The 24,455-nt window shown below is 42.4% G+C and overlaps 1 protein-coding gene across 1 annotated transcript in view; it reads right to left on the bottom strand.

The window, feature by feature from the left end:
• LOC308512376 (centriole and centriolar satellite protein OFD1-like) overlaps positions 1–23,045 on the bottom strand; it is a gene marked incomplete at both ends in the record, with an annotated part of 63,079 nt that extends 40,034 nt beyond the window's left edge. The window contains 5 exon segments of the mRNA XM_081082144.1: positions 10,786–10,825; positions 10,827–10,948; positions 11,574–11,710; positions 12,951–13,058; positions 23,024–23,045. Of these exon segments, the coding sequence (XP_080938270.1) occupies positions 10,786–10,825; positions 10,827–10,948; positions 11,574–11,710; positions 12,951–13,058; positions 23,024–23,045 (429 nt within the window).
• Positions 23,046–24,455: the final 1,410 nt, after the last annotated feature.

The following is a 24,455-nucleotide window of genomic DNA, read 5'->3' on the forward strand; positions in this document are numbered from 1 at the left end:
TTTTAACTTTTTTTCTTTTTAATTCTTTTTTCACCATTTAATAAAGAACCTATTATTATTTTTTTTTCATCACCTGATTTTACCTTTGTAATTACATTTTTTAACCAGTATTATTGCTATCATTTTACCATTTTTTCAAGTGTCATTTTATTTTTTTTTCATTATTTTATTTTGGAATTAGTGTTCTACACTCTATTTTCATCGTTCCTTTAGCATCATTTCTCTCTATCTCACCTTTACCCTTAAGCCATAACTCTTCCTCACTTTTCCCCTTCTGTTGTCCTGTTTCTCTTACCCTATTCCTGCTTTAGATTTTCCCTATTCATTCTTTTTACCCACTGTCTAAATTTCACCCTACTGATATACCTAATTTCCAATCCCTTGCTCTAAATCCATATACACCTCTCTCTTATCGTTCTTCACTATCCAATTTTTTTTCTCTGTCGTTTTGCTAGTGTTTGCTTGATTTTGAGTATATATTTTTTTTTTATGCTTGTTTGGGAGATTGTTTTGTTTTACATTTTTATTTTTCTGTTTTGCTTTTTCTTTCTCTGGTTATTTTTGTGCTTCTGTTTTCCCTTGCCTCGCTTGATATTAGTGGTTGATTGTAGTTTGCATTAATCTCCAGGGATCTGCTGCTGGAATTCATTGGGATTATTTGTGGTTCTATTAGAGTTTTCTCCCAATACAAATAGCCTCTTCCCCACCTCTAATTCATTCTCTCACTTTTTTTTCTTCTTTCTTCTCTCCCTTTTCCCAATCTCATTTCGGCATTCCTTTTTTTTTTTTCTTTTTCTCTTTAATCTTTTTCTCTTTTTTCTTCTTTATCCCCTAATTCTCTTCACTCAGTGGTCACCTTTATTTGGGGTTATTAATATCGTAAATACATTTGTTTTCAGTGCCTTGTATGTTGTGCCTTTTTGTGTTGTATTTTGTGCCTTTAAATCAACGCATCAGAAAGAGAACTACATAACCAAACACCTGGAGAAGAGAGATCATGGTGAAAAAAGAACCAACCCACATATGAAAGAAAAACAGGCATCATCAGAAAAGGAAGTAAACGAAATGGAGGCAATGGAGGCAAGCAACCTGTCAAAGAAAGAATTCAGAGAAATGGCCATAAGGTGGATGAAAAGAATGGAAGACAAATTCACCAATATGTGTAGGAACCAAGAGGAAATGAAGAAAAACCAAGAAGAAATGAAAAATGACATCACTGCTATAAAGAACTCAATAGAAAGCATCAACAGTAGACTAGAAGAAGCAGAGGACCACATCAGTGAGCTAGAAGACAAGGTAGGAAAAAATACCCAAACAGAACAGCTTCTAGAAAAAATAATTAAAAAGCATGAGGAGAGCCTAAGAGAACTCTGGGACAACACTAAACGAAACAACATCCGAATAACATGGGTCCCAGAAGGAGAGAAAACTGAGCAAGGAATAGAAAACCTGTTTGAAAAAATAATAAGGGAAAATTTCCCTGAGATAGGGAAGGAAAAAACTCACACAAATCCAAGAAGCTCACAGAGTCCCAAACAAAATGAACCCAAAAAGACCGACACCAAGGCACATAATAATTAAATTGGCAAACACCAACGACAAAGCAAGAATATTAAAAGCAGCCAGAGAGAGACAGAAAGTTACCTACAAAGGATCCTCCATCAGACTAGAGACCGATTTCTCAACAGAAACACATCAGGCAAGAAAGGAATGGAATGATATATACAAAGTCATGCAAAGGAAGGGTCTGAATCCAAGAATACTGTACCCAGCGAGGCTATCAATCAAAATTGAGGGTCAAATCAGGAGCTTCACAGACAAAAACGGTCTACGGGAGTTTATTACAACCGAACCAGCAATGCAAGAAATGCTAAAGGGTCTGCTGAAAAAAGAAAAAATAGGAAACAAAGAAGGAATGCAGCGGTAAAGATCAAAAATGGTGACTAACAAGTTTCTATAAATAATAACGTTAAATGTAAATGGATTAAATGCCCCAGTAAAAATGCATAGGGTAAATGAGTGGATAAGAAAACATGACCCATATATCTGCTGTCTACAGGAAACCCACCTCAGAAAAAAAGACGCCCACAGACTGATGGTGAAGTAATGGAAAAAGGTTTTTTAGGCCAATGGAAGTGAAAAAAAAAGCCGGGGTAGCAATACTTATATCTAACAAATTAGATCTCAAAGTGAAGGACATAAAAAGAGATAAAGAAGGCCACTTCATAATACTAAACGGAGGAGTCCAACAAGAAGAAATAACTCTGGTAAATACATATGCATCCAATATAGGAACACCCAAATACGTAAGAAAACTTCTGGAGGAGATCAAGGGAGAGATTGACAGCAATACAATCATAGTAGGGGACCTTAACACCCCATTATCGCCACTGGACAAATCCTCTAAACAAAAACTCAGCAAAGAAACATCAATCCTAAATGACTCACTAGATCAGATGGAATTAATTGACATCTTCAGAACATTTCACCCCAAAGCCACAGAATATACATTCTCCTCAACTGCACATTTGTCATCTTCAAAGATAGAGCATGTACTGGGTCACAGATGAAGTCTCTTCAAATTCAAGAAAATTGAAATCATATCCAGCATCTTCTCAGACCACAAACGCATAAAACTGGAAATCAACTACAACAAAAACAATCCAAGAAAATCAAACACATGGAGACTAAATAGCATGCTATTAAGCAACGACTGGGTTACCAGAGAGATCAAAGAAGAAATAAAAAACATCATGGCAACAAACAAAAATGAAAACACAACAATCCAAAACCTATGGGACACAGTGAAAGCACTCTTGAGAGGGAAGTTCACAGCTCTACAAGCCTACTGCAAGAAACAAGAAACAATGAGAATAAATGACCTAACTCTACAACGCAAAGAGTTAGAAAGAGAGCACCAAAAAAGCCCACTCTAAGCAGAAGGAAGGAAATAACAAAGATCAGAGCGGAGATAAACAACACAGAGACCAAAAAAACAATACAAAAGATCAACAAAACCAAGATCTGGTTCTTTGAAAGGATAAACAAGATTGATACACCTCTAGCCAGGCTCACCAAGAAACAAAGAGAGAGGACCCAAGTAAACAAAATCAGGAATGAAATAGGAGAAATAACAACAGACCCCATAGAAATACAAAGGATTGTCAGAAAATACTATGAACTCTACTCCAACACACTAGACAACCTGGAGGAAATGGACATAATCCTAGAAAAATACAACATTCCAAAACTTAATCAGGAAGAATCTAAAAATTTCAATAGGCCAATAACTATGGAGGAAATCGAAGCAGTAATCAAAAAGCTTCCAGCAAACAAAAGCCCGGGGACAGACGGCTTCACAGGGGAGTTTTACCAAGCATTCAAGGAAGACCTAAAACCTATCCTCCTCAGACTATGTCAAAAGATCCAAGAGGAAGGAACACTTCCCATCTCATTCTATGAAGCCAGCATCACCCTAACACCAAAACCAGATAAAGACAACACAATGAAAGAGAATTATAGGCCAATATCCCTCATGAACATAGATGCCAAGATCCTCAACAAAATCCTAGCAAATCGGATCCAGCAGTACATCAAAAAGATCATACACCATGACTAAGTAGGATTTATCCCAGGGATGCAAGGATGGTACAATATCCGCAAATCAATAAATGTGATACATCACGTAAACAAATTGAGAGAAAAAAAACGTATAATCATATCAATTGATGCGGAAAAAGCATTTGACTAAATCCAACACTCTTTCTTGATAAAAACTCTCAGCAAGATAGGAATTGAGGGATCATACCTCAACATAATAAAAGCCATATATGACAAACCAATAGCCAACATCATAATCAATGGGCAAGAACTAAAATCATTCCCCTTAAAATCAGGAACAAGACAGGGATGCCCCCTCTCACCACTCCAGTTCAATACAGTACTGGAAGTACTAGCCATTGCGATCAGACAAGATGAAATAAGAGGCATCCAGATTGGAAAAGAAGAAGTAAAACTGTCCTTATTTGCAGATGACATGATACTGTACATACAGAACCCAAAAGACTCCATCAAAAAATTATTAGACTTAATAAATGAATTCAGCAATGTAGCAGGATACAAAATTAATGCTAAGAAATCCATGGCATTTCTTTACACCAAAAGTGAACTTACTGAGAGTGAAACTACAAAAGCAATCCCATTTACCATTGAACCAAAAAAAATTAAAATTCCTAGGAATAAACTTAACTAAGGAGGTAAAAGACTTATATGCAAAAAAACTACAGGACACTGAAAACAGAGGTAGAGGAAGACAGAAACAGATGGAAGAACATACCGTGTTCATGGATTGGTAGAATCAACATCATCAAAATGTCCATACTACCCAAAGAAATCTATATATTCAATGCAATCCCCATTAAATTACCAATGGCATATTTCACAAATCTAGAACGAACGTTCCGAAAATTCATCTGGAATAAAAAAAAAAAAAAAAGATCCCGAATAGCTGCAGCAATCCCGATAAAGAAGAACAAAGTAGCCAAAACCGGTATGGCTCAGTGGACAGAGCGTCGGCCTGCGGACTGAAAGGTCCCAAGTTCGATTCCGGTCAAGGGCATGGACCTGGGTTGCGGGCATATCCCCAGTAGGAGATGTGCAGGAGGCAGCTGATCGATGTTTCTCTCTCATGGATGTTTCTAACTCTCTATCTCTCTCCCTTACTCTCTGTAAAAAAATCAATAAAATATATTTTTTAAAAAAAGGAGAACAAAGTAGGTGGGATCTCAATACCAGATATCAAACTGTATTACAAAGCCACTGTTCTTTTTTTTTTTTTTTAAATATATTTTATTGATTTTTTACAGAGAGGAAGGGAGAGAGATAGAGAGTTAGAAACATCCATGAGAGAGAAACATCGATCAGCTGCCTCCTGCACATTTCCCACTGGGGATGTGCCCGCAACCCAGGTACATGCCCTTGACCGGAATCGAACCTGGGACCCTTCAGTCCGCAGGCCGCCGCTCTATCCACTGAGCCAAACCGGTTTCAGCTAAAGCCCCTGTTCTTAAAACAGCTTGGTACTGGCACAAGAACAGACATATAGGTCAATGGAATAGAATAGAGACCCCAGAAATCGACACAAACCACTATGCCCAATTAATATTCGACAAAGGAGGCAAGAGCATACAATGGAGTCAAGACAGTCTCTTCAATAAATGCTGTTGGGAAAATTAGACAGATACATGCAAAAAGATGAAACTAGACCACCAACTCACACCATACACAAAATTAAACTCAAAATGGATAAAAACTTCAATGTAAGATGGGAAACCATAAAAATACTAGAGGAATCCACAGGCAGCGAAATTGCAAACATATGCCCAAGGAATTTCCTCTCTGATAATGCTCCTAGGGCAATGGAAACTAAAGAGGAAATAAACAAATGGGACTACATCAAAATAAAAAGCTTTTGCACAGCAACGGAAACCATCAACAAAACAACAAGAAGACCCACTGTATGGGAGAACATATTTGCCAATGATACCACCGACAGGGGTTTAATTTCCAACATTTACAGGGGTCTCATGAAACTTAACAAAAGGAAGATAAACAATCCAATAAAAAAATGGGCAACGGACCTAGATAGACACTTTTCGAAAGAGGACATACAGAAGGCCGAAAGACATATGAAAACATGCTCAAAGTCACTAATTATAGGAGAGATACAAATCAAAACGACAACGCATTATCATCTCACAACTGTCAGAATGGCTATCATCAAAAAATCAACAAACAAGTGTTGGAGAGGATGTGGAGAAAAAGGAACCCTTCTGCACTGCTGGTGGGAATACAGACTGGTGCAGCCACTGTGGAGAACAGTATGTAGCCACCTCAAAAAACTAAAAATGGAACTCCCATTTGACCCAGTGATCCCACTAGTAGGAATATATCCCAAGAAACCAGAAACACCAATCAGAAAGGATATATGCACCCCTATGTTCACAGCAGCACAATTCACCATAGCTAAGATTTGGAAACAGCCTAAGAGCCCATCAGCAGATGAGTGGATTAGAAAACTGTGGTACATATACACAATGGAAAACTATGCTGCGGTAAAAAAGAAGGAACTCTTGCCTTTTGCAACAGCATGGGTGGAACTGGAGAGCATTATGCTAAGTGAAATAAGTCAGTCAGAGAAAGATAAATACCACATGATCTCACTCATTTGTGGATTATAGAGAACAACATAGACTGATGAAAAGGGACAGATCCAAAGACTGAGAAACAGCAATCAGGCTATCAATCCCCAGAAGGAAAGTAGGGGAGGGCGGGGGTAAGGTGAAGAGATCAACCGAAGGACTTGTATACATGTATATAAGCCAAACCAATGGACATGGACAACAGGGGGATGGGAGCACGAGTGTGCGGGGAGGTTGGGGAGGTTGGGGGTTAATGGGGGGGAAGAGGACATATTTGTAATACCTTAACTAATAAAAAAAGAAAAAGAAAAGAAAAAGATATACAGTGCAACAGTGCTCGACGAGACATTCTGCGTGTCAGATAATTGATTACAGCACCATATATTTGTTGGTTATACATACTATTTTTGAATTGTTTTGCACCAGGAGTCAGTGCAACAACACTGCAAAAAGTTAATAGGTAAGAAAACTATCAACCTTTTGTAAAAAATGCCGTCATTTATATTCATTTTTGCAGCCTTGTGATGGAGAATCAAAAAAATAAAAAAGCAAGATTGAATGATAAGGGAAGTGGAAGTAGCAGTAGCCGACCCTTTCAAGACATATGCACCGAGATGTACGGGATTGTCAACAGAAACAACAATTCATTGTGCATACTGTTTAATGAAACAGTAGTAAGCAGAACGTGGAATGTAAAGAGACATTTTGAAACTAATCATTGTCAGTTCTTGAAAAAAAGTATTGATGAGAGGAAGGAATGCATTTCTAGGCAGCTACACCTCTATAAAAGTCAATCAAATTCCATCATTAAATTTGTAAGATGCTCTACAAATTTAATATCAGCAAGTTACTATATTGCTCTCTCCATAGCTCAGCATGGAAAAAGCCCTCAGTGACGGAGAATTTAGTAAGGAAACATTTCTAAGAGGTGCACCAGCTCTATTTCACGATATGAAAAAAAAGATGATGTTATTAAAAGAATTTCTAAGTTACCACTCAGTAGAAATACTATCAAAGGCAGAATAGCTCTCATAGCCAGTTAGCCTGGAGGCCAAATCACCCCCAGTATTGCCGACAACAATCAAGGCGTAACTACAACAAGACTGCACACAAAGACCACTAGGGGATGCACCAAGAAAAGATAAAAAAATGCGGAGACAAAGAAATAGGACGCAAATGTCAGAAATGGAAGATATAGAGCTCAAAACCACACTTTTAAGGTCTCTCAAGAACTGTCTAGAAGCTGCCGATAAACTTAGTAAGGCCCTCGAAAAGACTGGTGAGACCGCCGATAAATGTAGTGAGATCCTCAAGAAATCTAATGAGACCCTCGATGTTGTGATAAAGAACCAACTAGAAATTAAGCATACACTGACTGAAATAAAGAATACTATACAGACACCCAACAGCAGACCAGAGGAGCGCAAGAATCAAGTCAAAGATTCGAAATGCGAAGAAGCAAAGAACACCCAACTGGAAAAGCAAAAAGAAAAAAGAATCCGAAAATACGAAGATAGTGTAAGGAGCCTCTGGGACAGCTTCAAGCGTACCAACATCAGAATTATAGGGGTGCCAGAAGATGAGAGAGCGCAAGATATTGAAAACCTATTTGAAGAAATAATGACAGAAAACTTCCCCCACCTGGTGAAAGAAATAGTCTTACAGGTCCAGGAAGCGCAGAGAACCCCAAACAAAAGGAATCCAAAGGGGACCACACCAAGACACATCATAATTAAAATGCCAAGAGCAAAAGACAAAGAGAGAATCTTAAAAGCAGCAAGAGAAAGAAACCTACAAGGGAATACCCATATGACTGTCAGCTCATTTCTCAACAGAAACTTTGCAGGCCAGAAGGGAGTGGCAAGAAATACTCAAAGTGATGAATACCAAGAACCTACAACCAAGATTACTTTATCCAGCAAAGCTATCATTCAGAACTGAAGGTCAGATAAAGAGCTTCACAGATAAGGAAAAGCTAAAGGAGTTCATCACCACCAAACCAGGATTATATGAAATGCTGAAAGGTATCCTTTAAGAAGAGGAAGAAGAAGAAAAAGGTAAAGATACAAATTATGAACAACAAACATGCATCTATCAACAAGTGAATCTAAGAATCAAGTGAATAAATAATCTGGTGATCATAATAGAATCAGGGACATAGAAAAAAAAAATCATACACCTATGGGTGAGGACAGTAGGGGGTGGGGGTAAGGGCAGAGGGTGGGGTGGGAACTGGGTGGCAGGGAGCTATGGGGGGAAAATAGAGGAACAACTGTAATAATCTGAACAATAAAGATTTAATTTAAAAAAAAGGTAGAATAACAGATCTTGACAAAAACGTACAAAGTCAATTAAAAAAAGACTTAAATAGATGTAAATATTTTTTGATTTCTCTTGATGAAACTACTGATGTCACATCATATGCTCGGTTAGCCATTATTGCTAGATATTCTGATGGTCTCACTATGAGAGAAGAGTTGATAAAGTTAGAATAAGAGCCAATGAGTACATCAGGAAACCAAATATGTAAAGTTGTTATAAAAACATTCAGTGTCCTAAACATTGATATCTCTAAAATTGTGTCAGTCACGACAGACGGGGCACCAAAGATGGTGGGAAAAAAGTGGGATTCCTGAAATTGTTTATGGAAGCTATTAGACATCCACTTGCACCTTTTCATTGCATTATCCATCAGGAGGTGTTGTGTGCCAAATCGGGATTCTCTGAATTGAATGATTTAATGTCAGCTGTAACAAAAATTGTGAATTTTATAGCTTCTCGACCCCTTCACAAGCGAGAATTTTCTGTACTTTTACAGGAAGTTGATTCAACCTACAGTGGACTACTGATGTTCAATCGTGTGAGATGGCTAAGTCGAGGAAAACTACTTGAGCGATTTGTGGAGTGCTTTCAAGAAATTATGGTATTTATTGAGAATAAGGATCTGGCAAACTTTCCTCAGATCAATGATCATAAGTGGGTCAGCAATTTGATGTTTTTTACAGATCTCTCTGTTCATATGAATGAACTGAACTTAAAATTACAAGGTTTTGGCAAAAATATTGACGTTATGTTTGGATACATCAAATCTTTTGAAAGTAAACTTAAAATTTTCAAGCGAGATATTGAAACTAAAACTCGTATTTTCCTCAGATGAAAAAGTATTTCGAGAAGGCTACTACAAGTGTAATGGAGTCTATACTTATGTACCAGAATATAGTAAACACGTTCTTTGAACAGTTCAGTGAAAGATTCAACCAATTTAGAAGCCTAGAACAGACCATTAAAATAATTAAGTATCTGGATGTAGTTTACAGTACTTTGGAATTGAATAATTTCCAATGGATGCAAATTGATGATTTAGAGATGCAACTTGCAGATTTTCAAGGTAGCATTTGGACTCGTGTTTGTCGACTTAAGGTCGAAACTTGAAAATCTGGAACGAAATCGTTTGAAACATGAAGAGTGCAACTATGAAGAAGAAATTTTGAGTGCTTGGAACAGAGTTCCTGACACTTTTAGCAATATAAAAAATCTAGCGATGGCTTTGCTAACAATTTTTTCATCAACATATTTTTGTGAGACTTTGTTCTCAGTATTAAATAATATTAAAATGAACAAAAGGAACCGGCTAACATGATGTTAGTGGCGCTTGCTTGGCTTTGAAGTGCACCAAGTATGAACCTGCAATCGAAGAATTAGCAGACAAACTTCAGCACCAAAAAAGTCACTAATTTCTAGTTTTCGTACCATTTGATTATCATTGTTTGTTTGTTTTTTATTTTTTTATTTTTTATTTATTTATTTATTTATTTATTTTATTTATTTTAATTTATTGCTTAAAGTATTCCAAAGGGTATTACATATGTGTCCACTTTATTCCCCCGCCCTAGACAGTCCCCTAGCCTCCCCTATCCCCCAATGTCTTATGTCCACTGGTTATGCTTATATGCATGCATACAAGTCCTTTAGTTGATCTCTTACCCCCCTACCTCCTGCCCCCCATCCCTCCCCGGCCTTCCCGCTGCAGTTTGACAATCTGTTTGAGGCAGGCCTGCCTCTGTATCTATTATTGTTCAAAAGTTTATAATGGTCTCTATTATCCATGAATGAGTGAGATCATGTGGTATTTTTCCTTCATTGACTGGCTTATTCCACTTAGCATAATGCTCTCCAGTTCCATCCATGACGTTGCAAATGGTAATGATTATCATTGTTTTTATTATTATTTTTTCTTAAATGTACATTGTTTTTCTGTTTTTGTTCATTTTATACATATTTTTTGGTTGATTTTTCTTTGTTAAATGGCATTTAAATATATAAAATAAATATCAAAAATATAAATCTTTTTTTATTATGGTTGCAAATATCAAAAAAAATATATGAATATTTCAATATGTGACATGGCACCAGAGTTAAGTTAGGGTTTTTCAAAATTTTTGACACGCCAAGCTCAAAACGTTTACCATCACTGCTCTAGGTCCTCAACTGTTCCAGCAAATGTCTCATCTCACCCCTGGACTTTTAGCAAATCTACAAGCAGCTGCAGGAAGGAGCCATCCAGTAAATGATTTTAAAATATTGCCTTCTGGTGCTTTTGAATTCTCTCAAGGAACATCTTTTCCCAAGAAGGCTTCCGATCTTGCTTGACAAGCTCTCCAACAACATTCCCAAACCACTAACTCCTCAGACTTTCCTTTCTCTTCCATTTTAATTTGTACTACTTCAGTATTTTTAAAATGCTTCAACTGCAAATTGACTACAAATCATTGTAAATAATAATACTAAACAATTAGTAACAAATTCTCCATGTTTAAGTTCAATATTCATTAATTATACAGGGTATCCCCCCCAAAATGTATACACACTCTAACAGCCGATAGCTCAATTGTGAAAATGTTGTTTAATATACACTGCCTTTATAATTATTCAAGGTGTGTTTATATATTTTTGGGACACCCTATATTTATAGTTTAATTCATCTTTGGTCTCATTAACTGTTCCTGTAAAACTCATTCAAAAGGCAAAAAGAAACAACAGCAAGTGGAAAGAAAAATAATAACATGCACAAGAGTACATATCATATTAACTATATAATAAAAGCCATATATTCAAATTGTCCCCTTCACCGGGAGTTCAAGCAGGGGCGGGGCTGGCCAACCACCTGCAGCCCGTCCCCTGAGACCAGCCCCACCTGGCAGCAGGTGGCCAGGGAAAGGGAGGCCCCACCAGCAGGTAGCTACTAGGGAACCTACACATGCCCTGGGCCTCTAGTTTATTAAAGATTCTAGATATTTTCCTATATACCTAAGATTAAGAATGAAAAGATAAGCAAAAATATCACTTTTGTTAACAGCAACAAGATAAACTTACCCTTTCATGCATTTCTGCCTGAAGCTGCTGTTCTAGTTCTCTCTTATATTCATTTAACTTTATTTCTAAAGTTCCTAATGTTGGATGCTGAGGGTAAGCACCTGAAAACTGATCATCAATATGTTGAAGCTTCTCAGCTATTAAAAAAAACACAAACAGGGCAGAGGACTCAGGGTAGGTGAGCAAGAAGTCTGTTCAAAAGCAAAGAGTACAGGGATACGGACAGGGGGCATCTGCAATTTACTCTGAAACAATTCAAAAAATTGAGATAGATTACTGGATGAACAGAAAGTGATCAAGCAAACATAATACAAACTTACTGGTGAACTGTAAAACTTTCAACTTTTTTGAATGCTGGAAAATTTCCATCATAAAAGTCAGGGGAAAAGAAAGCAAAAGGTAGGTCAGAAAACAATGGCATCTTTTTCCAGTCTCCAAGTGCCAAAGAGTTCTTTTATGGTCTTTGGTGAAAGCTGAGTCACATGTTCAAAACACTGATCTTAAAATGAATCAGAGATTCTTAGTTTTAAGTCTTCCATTTTACAGAGACACTGGTGCCCACATAGTGTAGGTGACTCCCAGAGGGCTTAGCAACTACACAACGGCATAACTGGGACAAAAGCCAGGTCTGCTATTTCTCTCATTCCAGTGCTCTCTGCAGCAGACCCGAAGCCCTCAAACCAAATGTGGATTAGAATCAAACATTAACAGAGTGCAAAACCCACACGAGAGTGCAATCTCAATCATGTAAACACCAGTGCCCACTAAAAAGTATGCACAGGAAAAAAAGACTGGCAGAATCAGATTAAGATATTTGAATTTATTGTCTAACAAGTTATTGCTTTTAATGAGTAAGGAGGAGCCAGGATTAATCACAGCATTTTAGCCACCTGTTTCCCTTCTGAGCATATGCCTAAAGGCAGGATGGTACTGTATGTAGAAAGGCTGTCCCATGGAAAAGGATCTGGATCATGGACCAGAAAACTTGGACTCCAGTATCACTTTTCCTTCATCTGGTGACCTTGGTTTCCTCAACTATAACATGAAGTGACGGGCCACTGACTTCTCTAGTTTTCCGCAATGCAAATAGTCTAGGATCTTCTCACGTTAATGGCTATACGATAAAGTTAGATGAGTCACAGGGAAGAGCCTCCCAGTTGAGGGGTTGACCCAACAAACAAGAACATGGGCCTTTGCATCCACCTGGTGATCACAGAGGGAGGGGCAGCACTGAAGATAGGACTGTGCTGACACAATGGGAAATGAGCACTCCACCTGCACACAGTTTAGGAACACACACAACATAGGAAAGCAGATCTTTTTCTTCATTCAAAAAGAAAATAGAAACCTGGAATCATGAAAAAAGCCTGAAATTACCAAGAGAGTCTTTGCTAGGCAAAATTGCACTTGTCTGAGGGTCCATGTCACAAGTCTCTTTAGCCTGATGATATTCTGCCATTTCTTTTAAAAACTCCACGAGAAAACCTAAAAAACACAATGTACAGTTTTGTCTCACAACTTTCATTCAACCATTACTCAGTCACTTTATAAATTTTGGATTTATGACATTATCCTGTTGTACGTTATGTATCTCTTAAGAATAATTTCTGAAGGAAGTCCTTCCCAAGCATGATACAAAAATCTAGAAGTGATAAAGAGAAATATTTAATAACATAAAAATTAAGAACTTATATATGGCATGAAATAAAGTCAAAAGACAAATGACACACTGGAAGAAAATATTTGCTATAATGAGGAGAAAGCACACTAACTTTCATAATATTAAAGAGATCTAATAAATCAGTAAGACAATTTAATGTCGATAAACAAAATCCTAAGAAAATGCAAATTAATACTAAAACAAAGAGGTCCTATTTTCCCAATAAGACTGCTAAGATTAAAACTCTCACCATACTTGAAGTGCTGGCAAGAAAGCAGGGAAGTCGGCAGGTTCAATCACTCAGGAGGGAAATTTGTTAGTGTTTGTGTATTCAAAAAGACATGTGTTCTTTAACCTAGTCTTTTCACCTCTAGGAATTCACACAGCTACACTTCCACAGGGAAACAAAGAGTGTACACTGCACACCGCTTCTAATGGCAAAACCCAAACAATAAAACAACAAAATCTCAATCAACAGGTGCTTAATTAACTATGTTCTTCACGATTAATTCATTTAAATATATAATACTAGAGGCCCGGTGCACAAAATTCATGCACGAGGTAGGGGGAAAGAGTGGGGTAAGGGAGTGGGGAGGGAGGATCCCTCAGCCTGGCCTGCACCCTCTCCAAATCAGGACCCCTCGGGGAATGTCCAACTGCCAGGAATGGGTCTAAACCGGCAGTCCAATATCCATCTCCCAATCTGGAACCGCTGGCTCCTATCCGCTCACCTGCCTGCCTGATTGCCCCAACTGCTCTCCCCTGCTTGCCTGATTGCCCCTAATTGCCTCTGCCTCGGCCCTCACCAACATGGCTTTGTCCAGAAGGATGTCTGGAAGTCATCCAGTCTGATTAGCGTATTACCCTTATATTAGTACTAGAGGCCCGGTGCACAAAAATTTCTGCACTCGGGGGAGGGGGGGAAGAGGGGATGCCTCAGCCCGGCCTGTGCCCTCTCGCAGTCTGGGACCCCTCGGGAAATAACAACCTGCTGGCTTAGGCCTGCTCCCGGGTGGCAGAGGGCAGGCCCAATCCCTAGGTGCAGTCCCTGGTCCTGCTCAGAGCAGGGCCGATTGGGGGGTTGGGGCACCGCCCCCCGTCACACTCAAGGCAGGTCTGATGGGGAAGTTGCGGCGCCACCCCGTCACACACAGAGCCGGGACAATCAGGGGGTTTGGGCGCTGCCCACTGTCACGCACAGAGCAGGGCCCTAATCTGTGTGTGGCAGGGTAGAGCCATAACCTCCCCATTGGCCCTGCCCTGAGTGTGACAGTGGCAGCGCCCCAACCCCCACATGGGCCCTGCTCTGCGTGTGACGGGGTGGAGCCGCAACCTCTCCATCAGCCCTGCCCTGAGTGTGACAGGGGGCAGCACCCCAACCCCCCAATCGGCCCTACCCTGAGCGTTACTGAGGGTGGCATCACAACCCCCTGATCGGCCCTGCTCTGTGTATGATGGGGGGAGCTCCCCAACCCCCCAATCGGCCCTGCTCTGTGCATGACAGGGGGGAGCTCCCTAACCCCCTGATGGGCCCTGCTCTGTGTGTTGACAGGGTACGGAGCCCCAACCCCCCTGATGGGCCCTGCTCTGAGCGTGACAGGGGGCAGTGCCCCAACCCCCCAATCGGCCCTACCCTGAGCGTGACTGGAGGTGGCATCACAACTTTCTGATCTGCCCTGCTCTGTGCATGACAGGGGGCGGCACCCCAACTCCCCTGTCTGCCCTGCTCTGAGCCCGACCAGGAGCTGCGGTAAAGGCATCTAGGGATTGGGCCTGCCCTCTGCCACCTGGGAGTGGGCCTAAGCCAGCAGGTCGTAATCTCCCGAGGGGTCCCAGACTGTGAGAGGACACAAGTGGGGCTGAGGGGCACCCCCCACCCCCGCCAGTGCACAAATTTTTGTGCATCCGGCCTCTAGTAACTATGTAATTGACTATTGCTCAGGCAAACTTAAATACAGCATATTTAAGTTTCAAGTTTTTCAAATACTAACACTGTTCAAGATTTCTTAAAACTTCTGAATAAGAAACTTTTGGACAACTACAGCTAATAGAAAGAGAATTAAAACATAGGGACAACATAAAGAGTGCACCCTAACGTTAATTATGGATTTTAGGTGACAATGATGCCACCATGTAGGCTCATTGACTGTAAAAATGTTGATCATGGGGAAGGCTGTGCATGAAGGAGGAGGAGACATACAGAAACTCTCCGTTCTGTTCAATTTTGCTATGAAGCTGCTCTAAAATATTAAGTAAATTTAAAAAATATATGGAAAGTTTGCTATATCTGCCTTTAAGATAAAATGTAACTAATATGTTCAAAGGCAATGGTGTAGGAATATAGTTAAAATAATTAAGAAGTGGTAAACATATGTTTTAATACTTGAGGATTAAAACAGGTTTCAAAAAAATTAATGTATTCTTTATTTCTCTTATCTAAAGAGCACATTTTAGAGATCTAGATTTACTGCCCTGTGTTGCCATCTTGAAATCCTGTTACCTTAAGCAAATTACCCACTTCTGCAGACTCTGGTTTCTCATGTGGGAGACAGGTATACCTGCCTATTAAGAGGGCGCTCCTGCCCTGGCTGGCTTGGCTCAGTGAACAGAGCGTTGGCCTGGGGACTGACGGGTCCGGGTTCGATTCCAGTCAAGGGCACATGCCCAAGTTGTGGGCTCAATCCACAGTGGGGGGGCATGCGGGAAGCAGCCAATCAATGATTCTCTCTCATCATTGATATTTCTCTCTCTCTCTCCCTCTCCCTTCCTCTCTGAAATCAATAAAAATATGTTTTAAAAAGAAGAGGGCACTCCCTTCCACTGAAATGGTGGAGGACTTCCACTCAATACAGGGTGCATCAATTCGTGAATGACCTGCTTTCTCAGTTGCGTCTAGCTCAATGACAAAAAAGAGAAAAAAAAACAACAAATGGGAACAAACTTTCAGGTTTGCTGCACTAGGAATACACAGATTTGCCACACAAATTAGAATCGTTTTATTAGAATTGTTTTATTTAGGCCTGCTCCCCGGTGGCAGAGGGCAGGCCCAATCCCTAGGTGCAGTCCCTGGTCCGGCTAAGAGCAGGGCTGATTTGGGAGTTGGGGTGCCGCCCCCTGTCATGCACAAAGCAGGGTGGATTGGGAGGTTGTGATGCCACCCTCAGTCACGCTCAGGGTAGGGCTGATTGGGGGGTTGGGGCACCGCCCCCCGTCACACTCAAGGCAGGTCTGATGGGGGAGTTGTTTTAGATCCATGGCCAAAAGTTAGTACTACTCTGCTGCACACTTTGTCTTACTCTATGAGATAAGCAGCCCATGGATTCTGGCCAGAGAAGCTGTTTTCACCTGCTTCCAAGTGAATTGCTGCTTAGTCAGAACACATGAAGACTCTAACTATCTTCCCTATGAGTCCATTTCAGCAGTCTTTGATTCAGATAGCATGTGTAAGAGAAAATTCTGTTGCTTCCTCAACTCTCTGTGGATTGATGAAGAATATGAAAATAATATTGGAAGAAATATTGGGTGCTGGTTTCGATTCTGGTCAAGGGCACATGTCCAGGTTGCAGGACTCCACCTCCAGTTGAGGGTGTGCAGGAGGCAGCTGATCAATGATTCTCTCTCATCATTCATTTTTCTATCTCTCTCTCCCTCTCCCTTCCTCTCTGAAATCAATAAAAATATATTTTTAAAAATGCACTTCCATATATATTATTTACATCTCAAGACACTGTGAAATACAGTAATTTTCCCACATTTTACAAATATGAAAACTTAGGTTCAAAGTGGGTAATTTTCTTCAAGGTTATAATGTGTTAGTTTTCCTTTGAGTTTTAAGAAAACCTCTAAATTAACTGAACTACTGAATATTGTCCTAATCTACTTTGCATATAATCTGGAAACATATTAATTGAGCAGAGCTCAAGACAATGTTGCCTATATCCACGCAACGTATTCATATCAATACTATACAAGCAGGAAACAAATAGAGTTGCTATACCTCTATCTTCTATCCTACACCTGAAAAGAACAAGAGTATATAACTACAAGTTCAGAACAGTACTTATACATCAAAAATCCTATAGTACAAAAGACATTTATACTGAGAAGAATACACATGCTCTGCCAAAGAGCCTTAAAAAAAGTGCTTTGCCCTAACCCAGTGGTCAGCAAACTCATTAGTCAACAGAGCCAAATATCAACAGTACAACGATTGAAGTTTCTTTTGAGAGCCAAACTTTTTAAACTTAAACTATATAGGTAGGTACATTGTTATTAACGTAACTAGGGGCCCGGTGCACGAAATTCGTGCTCTGGGTGTGTGTGTGGGGGGAGAGTGTCCCTCAGCCCAGCCAGCTCCCTCTCACATACTGGGAGCCCTCAGGCGTTGACCCCTATTGCCCCCCGATCACTGGCTCTGGCCCCCGCCCAGGCCTGAGGCCTCTGGCCCAGGAATCATGCCTGGACAGGGGACCCCCATCTCCCTCTGATCGCTTGCTCCACCCCCCGCCCAGGCCTGACGCCTCAGCCAGAGGAGTTGACCCTCATCACCCTCCGATCACAAATCACCGGATCGGCCCCTTGACCAGGCCTGAGGCCTCCGGCAGAGGTGTCAGGCCTCGGAAGGGGAACCCCAGCACCCCACGGTTGCAGGCTCCGCCCCTGCCCAGGCCTAATGCCTCTGGCCTAGGTGTCTGTCCCGGGCAGCGGGGACCTGCAGTGGCAGCGGGGGGCGCCGCGATCATGGGCTTCGCTTTAGGCCCAGGCAAGGGACCCCTAGCTCCCGGGACTACCAGCTTTGACCGTGCCCAGCTCCCATCGCTGGCTCCACCCCTACTTCCTGCTATCACTGGCCAGGGCGGCAAAGGCACCTGATTCTCCGATCATGGATGGGAGGCAGGGCAAAGGGCTGCCCCCCAGCTCTTAGCTCCCCCGTGGGTTTCCGATCACTGTCAGTGGCAGGGGGCTTCTTCCTGCTTTCCCTTTCGCCTCCCTGCATTGTGCCTACATATGCAAGTTAGCCGCCATCTTGTTGACAGTTAATTTGCATATGGCCCTGATTAGCCAATAAAAACGGTATTGCCGTATGCCAATTACCATTGTTCTCTTTTATTAGTGTAGATTAGGATACTCCTAAGGCTTAGGAAGAGCCACACTCAAGGGGCCAAAGAGCCGCATGTGGCTCGCGAGCCACAGTTTGGCGACCACGGCCCTAACCGGTTTGGCTCAGTGGATAGAGCATCAGCCTGAGAACTGAAAGGTCCCAGGTTCGATTCTGGTCAAGGGCATGTACCTGGGTAGGGGGTGTGCGGAAGGCAGCTGGTCGATGTTTCTCTCTTATCGATGTTTCTGACTCTCTACCCTTCTTCCTTCCTCTCTTTAAAAAATCAATAAAATGGATTTTTTAAAAAATGCTTATGGCCTTTTATTTTCCAGGACTAAAGGCCTGATGCAAGAAATTAGTGCATAGGTAGGGTCCCTAGGCCTGGCTGGCAATCACGGCTGATCAGGTTCCCTGCTTTCCTGCTCCCTCATGCACCACTACCACGCGGTTCCCCCCTCCCCTGTTCCTGCTTCCCCTTTCCTTGCTCCCTCAGTAACCCGCCAACACCAGCTCGCTGCCTGCAATTTTCTGTGCGACCCCCCGATGGTCAGCCCACATCATAGTGAGCAATCGAATTCCCGGTCTCCCGGGCTAACCTCCAAGGAAACACTTTGCATATTAGCCTTTTCTATATAGATAAAGTCATACAAGAATGTAAGAATGCCACGTAACCTAGGCAAAAATGAGAAATGCAACTGAAGGATGCACAGACCTGGTTATAACCTATTCAGCATTTATATTTCAGATATACTTCTGAAATATATGTAGTAATGAAAACACATTTAAACCAATTCTATTACTGATGTTACTTTACATGTAAAGTGTATTAGTAAATTATTCTCTGCCAAGATTAAACATTCACCAGGGACTGCTACATAAATTACCCATACATCCAATCATGGGACACTTAAATGGAGGGTTTCAAGGAACTTTTCGGGTCACAGGAAAATGCTCACTATACAACAGTGAACTAAGAATACACACACACACCACTGTGCCAATAATAGCTGAATCAGAAAAGACTCTCTTCCTCTATGTTTTTATGGGTTTTTCAGATAGGTATAAAGTGTTCTGTTTTGTTTTTTAAGTTACGAAAACAATGGGGGGAGAAGGAAAAACTCAGTATTTCCCCTGATAAGTGTAAAATACACGTCTAACTGTATATAGTAATGAAAACACATTTGAGGTAACCCTAATCCTTGCTGTTAATTCATACTATATGTATGTGCTGCCCAAGTGAAACCTTCAGAGCTTTCATTATATTTTAAAGAAAAAAGCTGTCATTCTCCAGACTATTGTACTGTAAGCAGCACACAATGCTTATTATATTGTCTCGATATCCTTCATCCAAACATGACTATTACAAAACCACGTATTAATTCAAGAACCTACAAACCAGTTTCACAAAACTTGCCTTGTTGCTAAAATGTTTTCATTTTATACAGCTACTCGCTCCTACCTGAATGCCAGTCAATAAATCTATTTGAATATGAAGACCGGGCAAACTCTCAACCGTTTGAAAATGCTCTCCAGGATAACGAGTTCTACAAAACATAAAAGCGTCACTCCCCAATACCACCTGCATATCATATTATTTTTAAAACCAAGACCCAGTGGGTTTAAATGCGGACTCCCTGTTACCGCTTCCACTTGTAAAAGTTACAGAACAGATATGCCTCAAGCCGACACCTTGAGGGAGTCCAGGATACCTCGGCGCTTGAAGGTCTGGGACAGCTTTGTGCGTAGTTCGTCTTGACTCAACACGTCATATTTGGGGGGCACGGTGAGCTGGAAGAGAAGATGCCAACGGTTACCAGGCAGGCAGCGGGCACGGGAATTTCTGAAGACGGAACAGTGGCTGACCTGCGGGAAAGCGGGAAAGCACGAAAGCCCAGCGGGGACGGCGCTTGCAGGACAACAAGCAAGAAGGTTCGCCTCCTCACCCGCGCACCGGGTTGGTGCTTTAACGGAAACAAACAAGATGCTACATCTCCTCACGTGTGCTCCCGGTACTTTTTCCTCACCTGTCCTCAGAGCCCAACCGCGGGCCGGGAATCAAGAGGAACGGGTATACCTCAAGGCTCTCCCGCCCACTCGAACTAGGAAATGGCGGATAAACACATTTCCTCCCCTCGGCTTGCCACGGGTGAGCGGGTTGTGTACCGGGCGCGACTCTCACCAGCGGCTGGAGAGTAGAGATACGGAGCGAGGCTGTGAAACCCGCGGCCCTGGAAGTGGAGGCACCTCGCGGCGGGTGGGGGCCTCACAGCCGATCCCGCCCTCTCCCCGAGACCCAGCCAGCCCAGCACGGGAATCCGGGAATCCGGGAATCGGGAACCCAGAGCTTTACAGCCAAGTCAATGCCAACAACCGCCGGAAGCTCCGCCCACTTCTCGCGAGAGCTTGGCCTCCGAGTCCCGAGAGGACCGCTGGGCTAGAGCGGGGATTGGAGGAGAAGCCATGTGCTCTGCACCACATCCGGGGCCTGCGGGATCTGGGTGTTAACCCTGTGTCTTCCTCCTGTTGGGCCTAGGGCGCTGGACCCAACCTGGCTATCCCCTGGCCAGCTGGTCCCATCACAGCCCAGGCATTGCACCCAGCGAGCTCAGCCAGCTCGGGCTTTGCTTATTTTGCCTTTCATTAAGTCACTCAGTAACCGCGGCACTGTTGCCTTTTGGGACCCGAAAACCCTTTGTAGGGGGCTCCGTCTTGTGCACCGCCGGGTGATTAGCAGCATCCCTGGCCTCTCTGCCCACTAAATGCAGCGCCTCTTACCAGTTCTGACCTTACTGAATGTCTCAGACATTGCCTGATGTTCTTGGAGAGGCAAAAGTCACTGGTTGAAAATCAGTGAGCTAAACTTTAAGTATCTACCTTTTTTTCGTTTTTTGGTTTTTGGTTTTCTTTGTACCTCTCCCAAGGAGTAAGGACATATTTTCCATTGATTTTAGAGACTGGAAGGAAGGGGGGGTGGCAGGGGGGGGGGGAGTCAGAAAAACACCAATGTGAAAGAGACATCTATAGGTTGCCTCGTGCAGCACCCCCATTCCACTCCACTGTGGGCTTGGACTTGCAACCCAGGTATGTGCCCTTGGCCAGGAATCCAATAGGTGACTGTGCTGCTCAGGTTGATGCTCTAACCACCGAGCAACACAGGCCATGGCAAGTACCCACTCTTGTGCATACCGAGGAAGATAAAGGTAAGCTGGCTTACCAAGATGCTGTGGGTGAAAGGGGCCACATGGTAACCTGACAAGCTCAGGGAAGGCCTGTATGATGGTCTTGCAAACTCAAAGACCTGAAGTAACCACAAAGGACGATCGGAAATTAAACTTTAACCAAAAGCAGTAATAGTGGGTAGTTACATTCTAGGACAGTATCTTCACTGAGCCTATCTGTCTTTTTGCATCTATAATAACACTAGAGGCCTGGTGCATGAATTTGTGCACATTGAAAGGAAATTAATTAGAAGAAATATTTTAATATCCCTGTTCACCCTTTCTCAATAATAGAAGTGTCAACCAAATTCATGATCGACAATGACAGATTGAAATGCATGTGATTGCTGCCAATGAGAGCTTTATATGTATCACCCATGTGCGAGTCAACTTACCCTTTTATAGATATAAAACAAACTTGTTAATTAGAGCTGCTTTCTGATTTAGCTAAACTTTTTCCAGCCCAGTGAAGCACTCCAACTTCTTTTCAGGTAATTGTCAGCAACACAGCAGTAAGTATCAACACAAAGAAGCACATTATTATTGTAGATCACGCAGGGAGAACAAAGGGTAAAATATTTAATTTGCAGCAGTGTTTGACTATATTTTGTGCAGTGAAAAAACCTGAAGTCATTTTTAAGGTCCACCATTTCTTTTCTTTATTTCTTTTTGAGCGGGGGAAGGGGGGGTTGGGGGGGGGCCACCATTTCTCAATTCTTTTCAGTTGGGTCGAGTTTCTAAACTTTCTAAATCTTCATTTTCTGTTTAATGAAAAGAAAATAGGATTCTACCAAGTCTCCGATCTACCTACTCCACGACTTGTGTGAGGATCAAATGAGATGAGGCACAGGAAAATACTTCACAGACATTTGGTTAACTGTGAATGTTTCTACCTGGCTATAAAGCAACTTGTGTTCCTGGGCTGAAGAAACTTCTAGGAGGCTAGTCGCTAGGGAGAGGAAGCTGGGCATTGCGACATAACGTATTACCCTGATGGCAGGACACTTAGCATATTTGTCTTTTATATATATAGACTAGTAGCCCGGTGCACAAAAATTTGTGCACTCGGGGGTGAGGGTGAGGGGTGGGGTCAGACCCCTCAGCCCGACCTGCGCCTTCTGTCATGTTCCTGGAGCCCAGCCACTCCTGGCCTAGGCACAGGCCTACAGGCTTGGGGCGGCCTGGCTCCCGAGGCCCCATTGTATCAAGAGAACAAAGTCGGCATTAGTTACTGCTCTCACTGAACCCAGTACACTGCATCTGTGCGTACAACTGCCTTGTTCATGTGCCTGCTTCGCCCTACTGAATTACTAACATCTTGAGGACATTGCTCTGTCTTATCCTGCTTCAACTTCAGTGCCTGGCCTGGTGCCAGGGACCTGAGATGGTTTGCTGAGTGAGTGAGTGAGTGAATAATGGGTGAGTGAATGAGTGAATGAATGAGCGAGTAAGTGAATGAGCAAGCAGCTACGAGGCGGGAACTTCTGCTGCATTGCCGTGACAATGCGGCAGAAGTTCCCGCCCGCTCCCAGCTCCCTGCTGCAAACCCAGGGAAGTTCCCACCCTGCTCCCAGCCACCTGGTGCCCCTCTCCTGGCTGCATAGTTCTCGCCCCTCTCCCGGCTGCCTGATGCAAACCCCGGGAAGTTCCCGCCCTGCTCCCAGCGGCCGCACACCCCTCTCCCAGCTGCATAGTTCATGCAGGGCAAAGGCGGCCCAGGTACTCCACCTTTGCCCTGCCACCCGGCTCTTGCCTGCTGCCTGGGTTTCCGATCACTGTCAGCGTCAGGCAGCTTCCTCTGTCCTTCCCCTTTCGCCTCCCATCATTGTGCCTATGTATGCAAATTAACCGCCATCTTTGTTGGCAGTTAATTTGCATATCGCCCTGATTAGCCAATGGGAAGCATAGCGGAGGTACGGTTAATTACCCTTTTGTCTTTTATTAGCTAGGATACCCTTGAAATATCTGGGTAACTTGTAACTTCCCTTTTTCTGGGCCCCTTGTGGCACAACCTACTCTGCTTGGGCTCCCGGACAGTTACCACTAATTCCTTCATTGTTCTCATGTTAATTGTTGACTGTTGGCTATCCTACACCCTTCTAAGTATGTGTCTATCATTTTATTTTTTATCCAGTCCCACAGGTTCTCTCCCTCACCCCCAAGCCCCCTTTGGTTTCTCCCGCCTCTCTAATGTATCACCAATGAATTTCTTGTAACCTACCTATGTCTCCTCCTTTGGTTGTAATGTATAAAAATAGAAGAAAACCCGCCACTCTCCAGAGCACTTTCCCAATCCATTGAGGTACTGCTTCCAGGCACTTGTCGACAGTTTGCTCAAATAAACACAAAATTCTTTACAGGTTTGAATGTTTCTTATGTTAACACGGTAATAAAAACATAGCCAGAGAATGGTATAGGAACTAAGATGCACTGAAGCCTTGCGGGTGTTGTTCAGTGGTTAGAGAATTGCAGGATACCCAAGGGTCCTGGGTTCAATTCCCAGTCAGAGGTACCTACTTTGGTTGCAGTTTGCTCCTCTACTCCCCTAATCCCCAGATTGGGATAATGTGGGAGGCAACCAGTTGATGTCTCTCTCTCCGCCCTCACTCTCTCCTTTCTACTCTCAGAATCTTTCTCAGCACCAGGTCCTGGGAGTCACTACCAGTTGATTAGAACTGGCTCAGGAAAGGAAACCCATTTGCCATTCCTAGTCCACTCCCTTTTCCATTATGCAGCATATCCTCTTTACAGATGAGATGAAAAACAAAATAAAACAGTTTAAACATCCCCAGTTCCTTCACTAGCTTTTGTGCAGAATATTCCCTAGGCTAGATCCCACCCTTCTCCCAACACACAGTTCAGTTATTGATTCTTTTAAAATGTGATTCCCAGAACTGAGTATG

Source organism: Myotis nattereri (genome assembly GCF_964212035.1).
Source record: "Myotis nattereri genome assembly, chromosome: Y".
Lineage (NCBI taxonomy): Eukaryota > Metazoa > Chordata > Mammalia > Chiroptera > Vespertilionidae > Myotis > Myotis nattereri.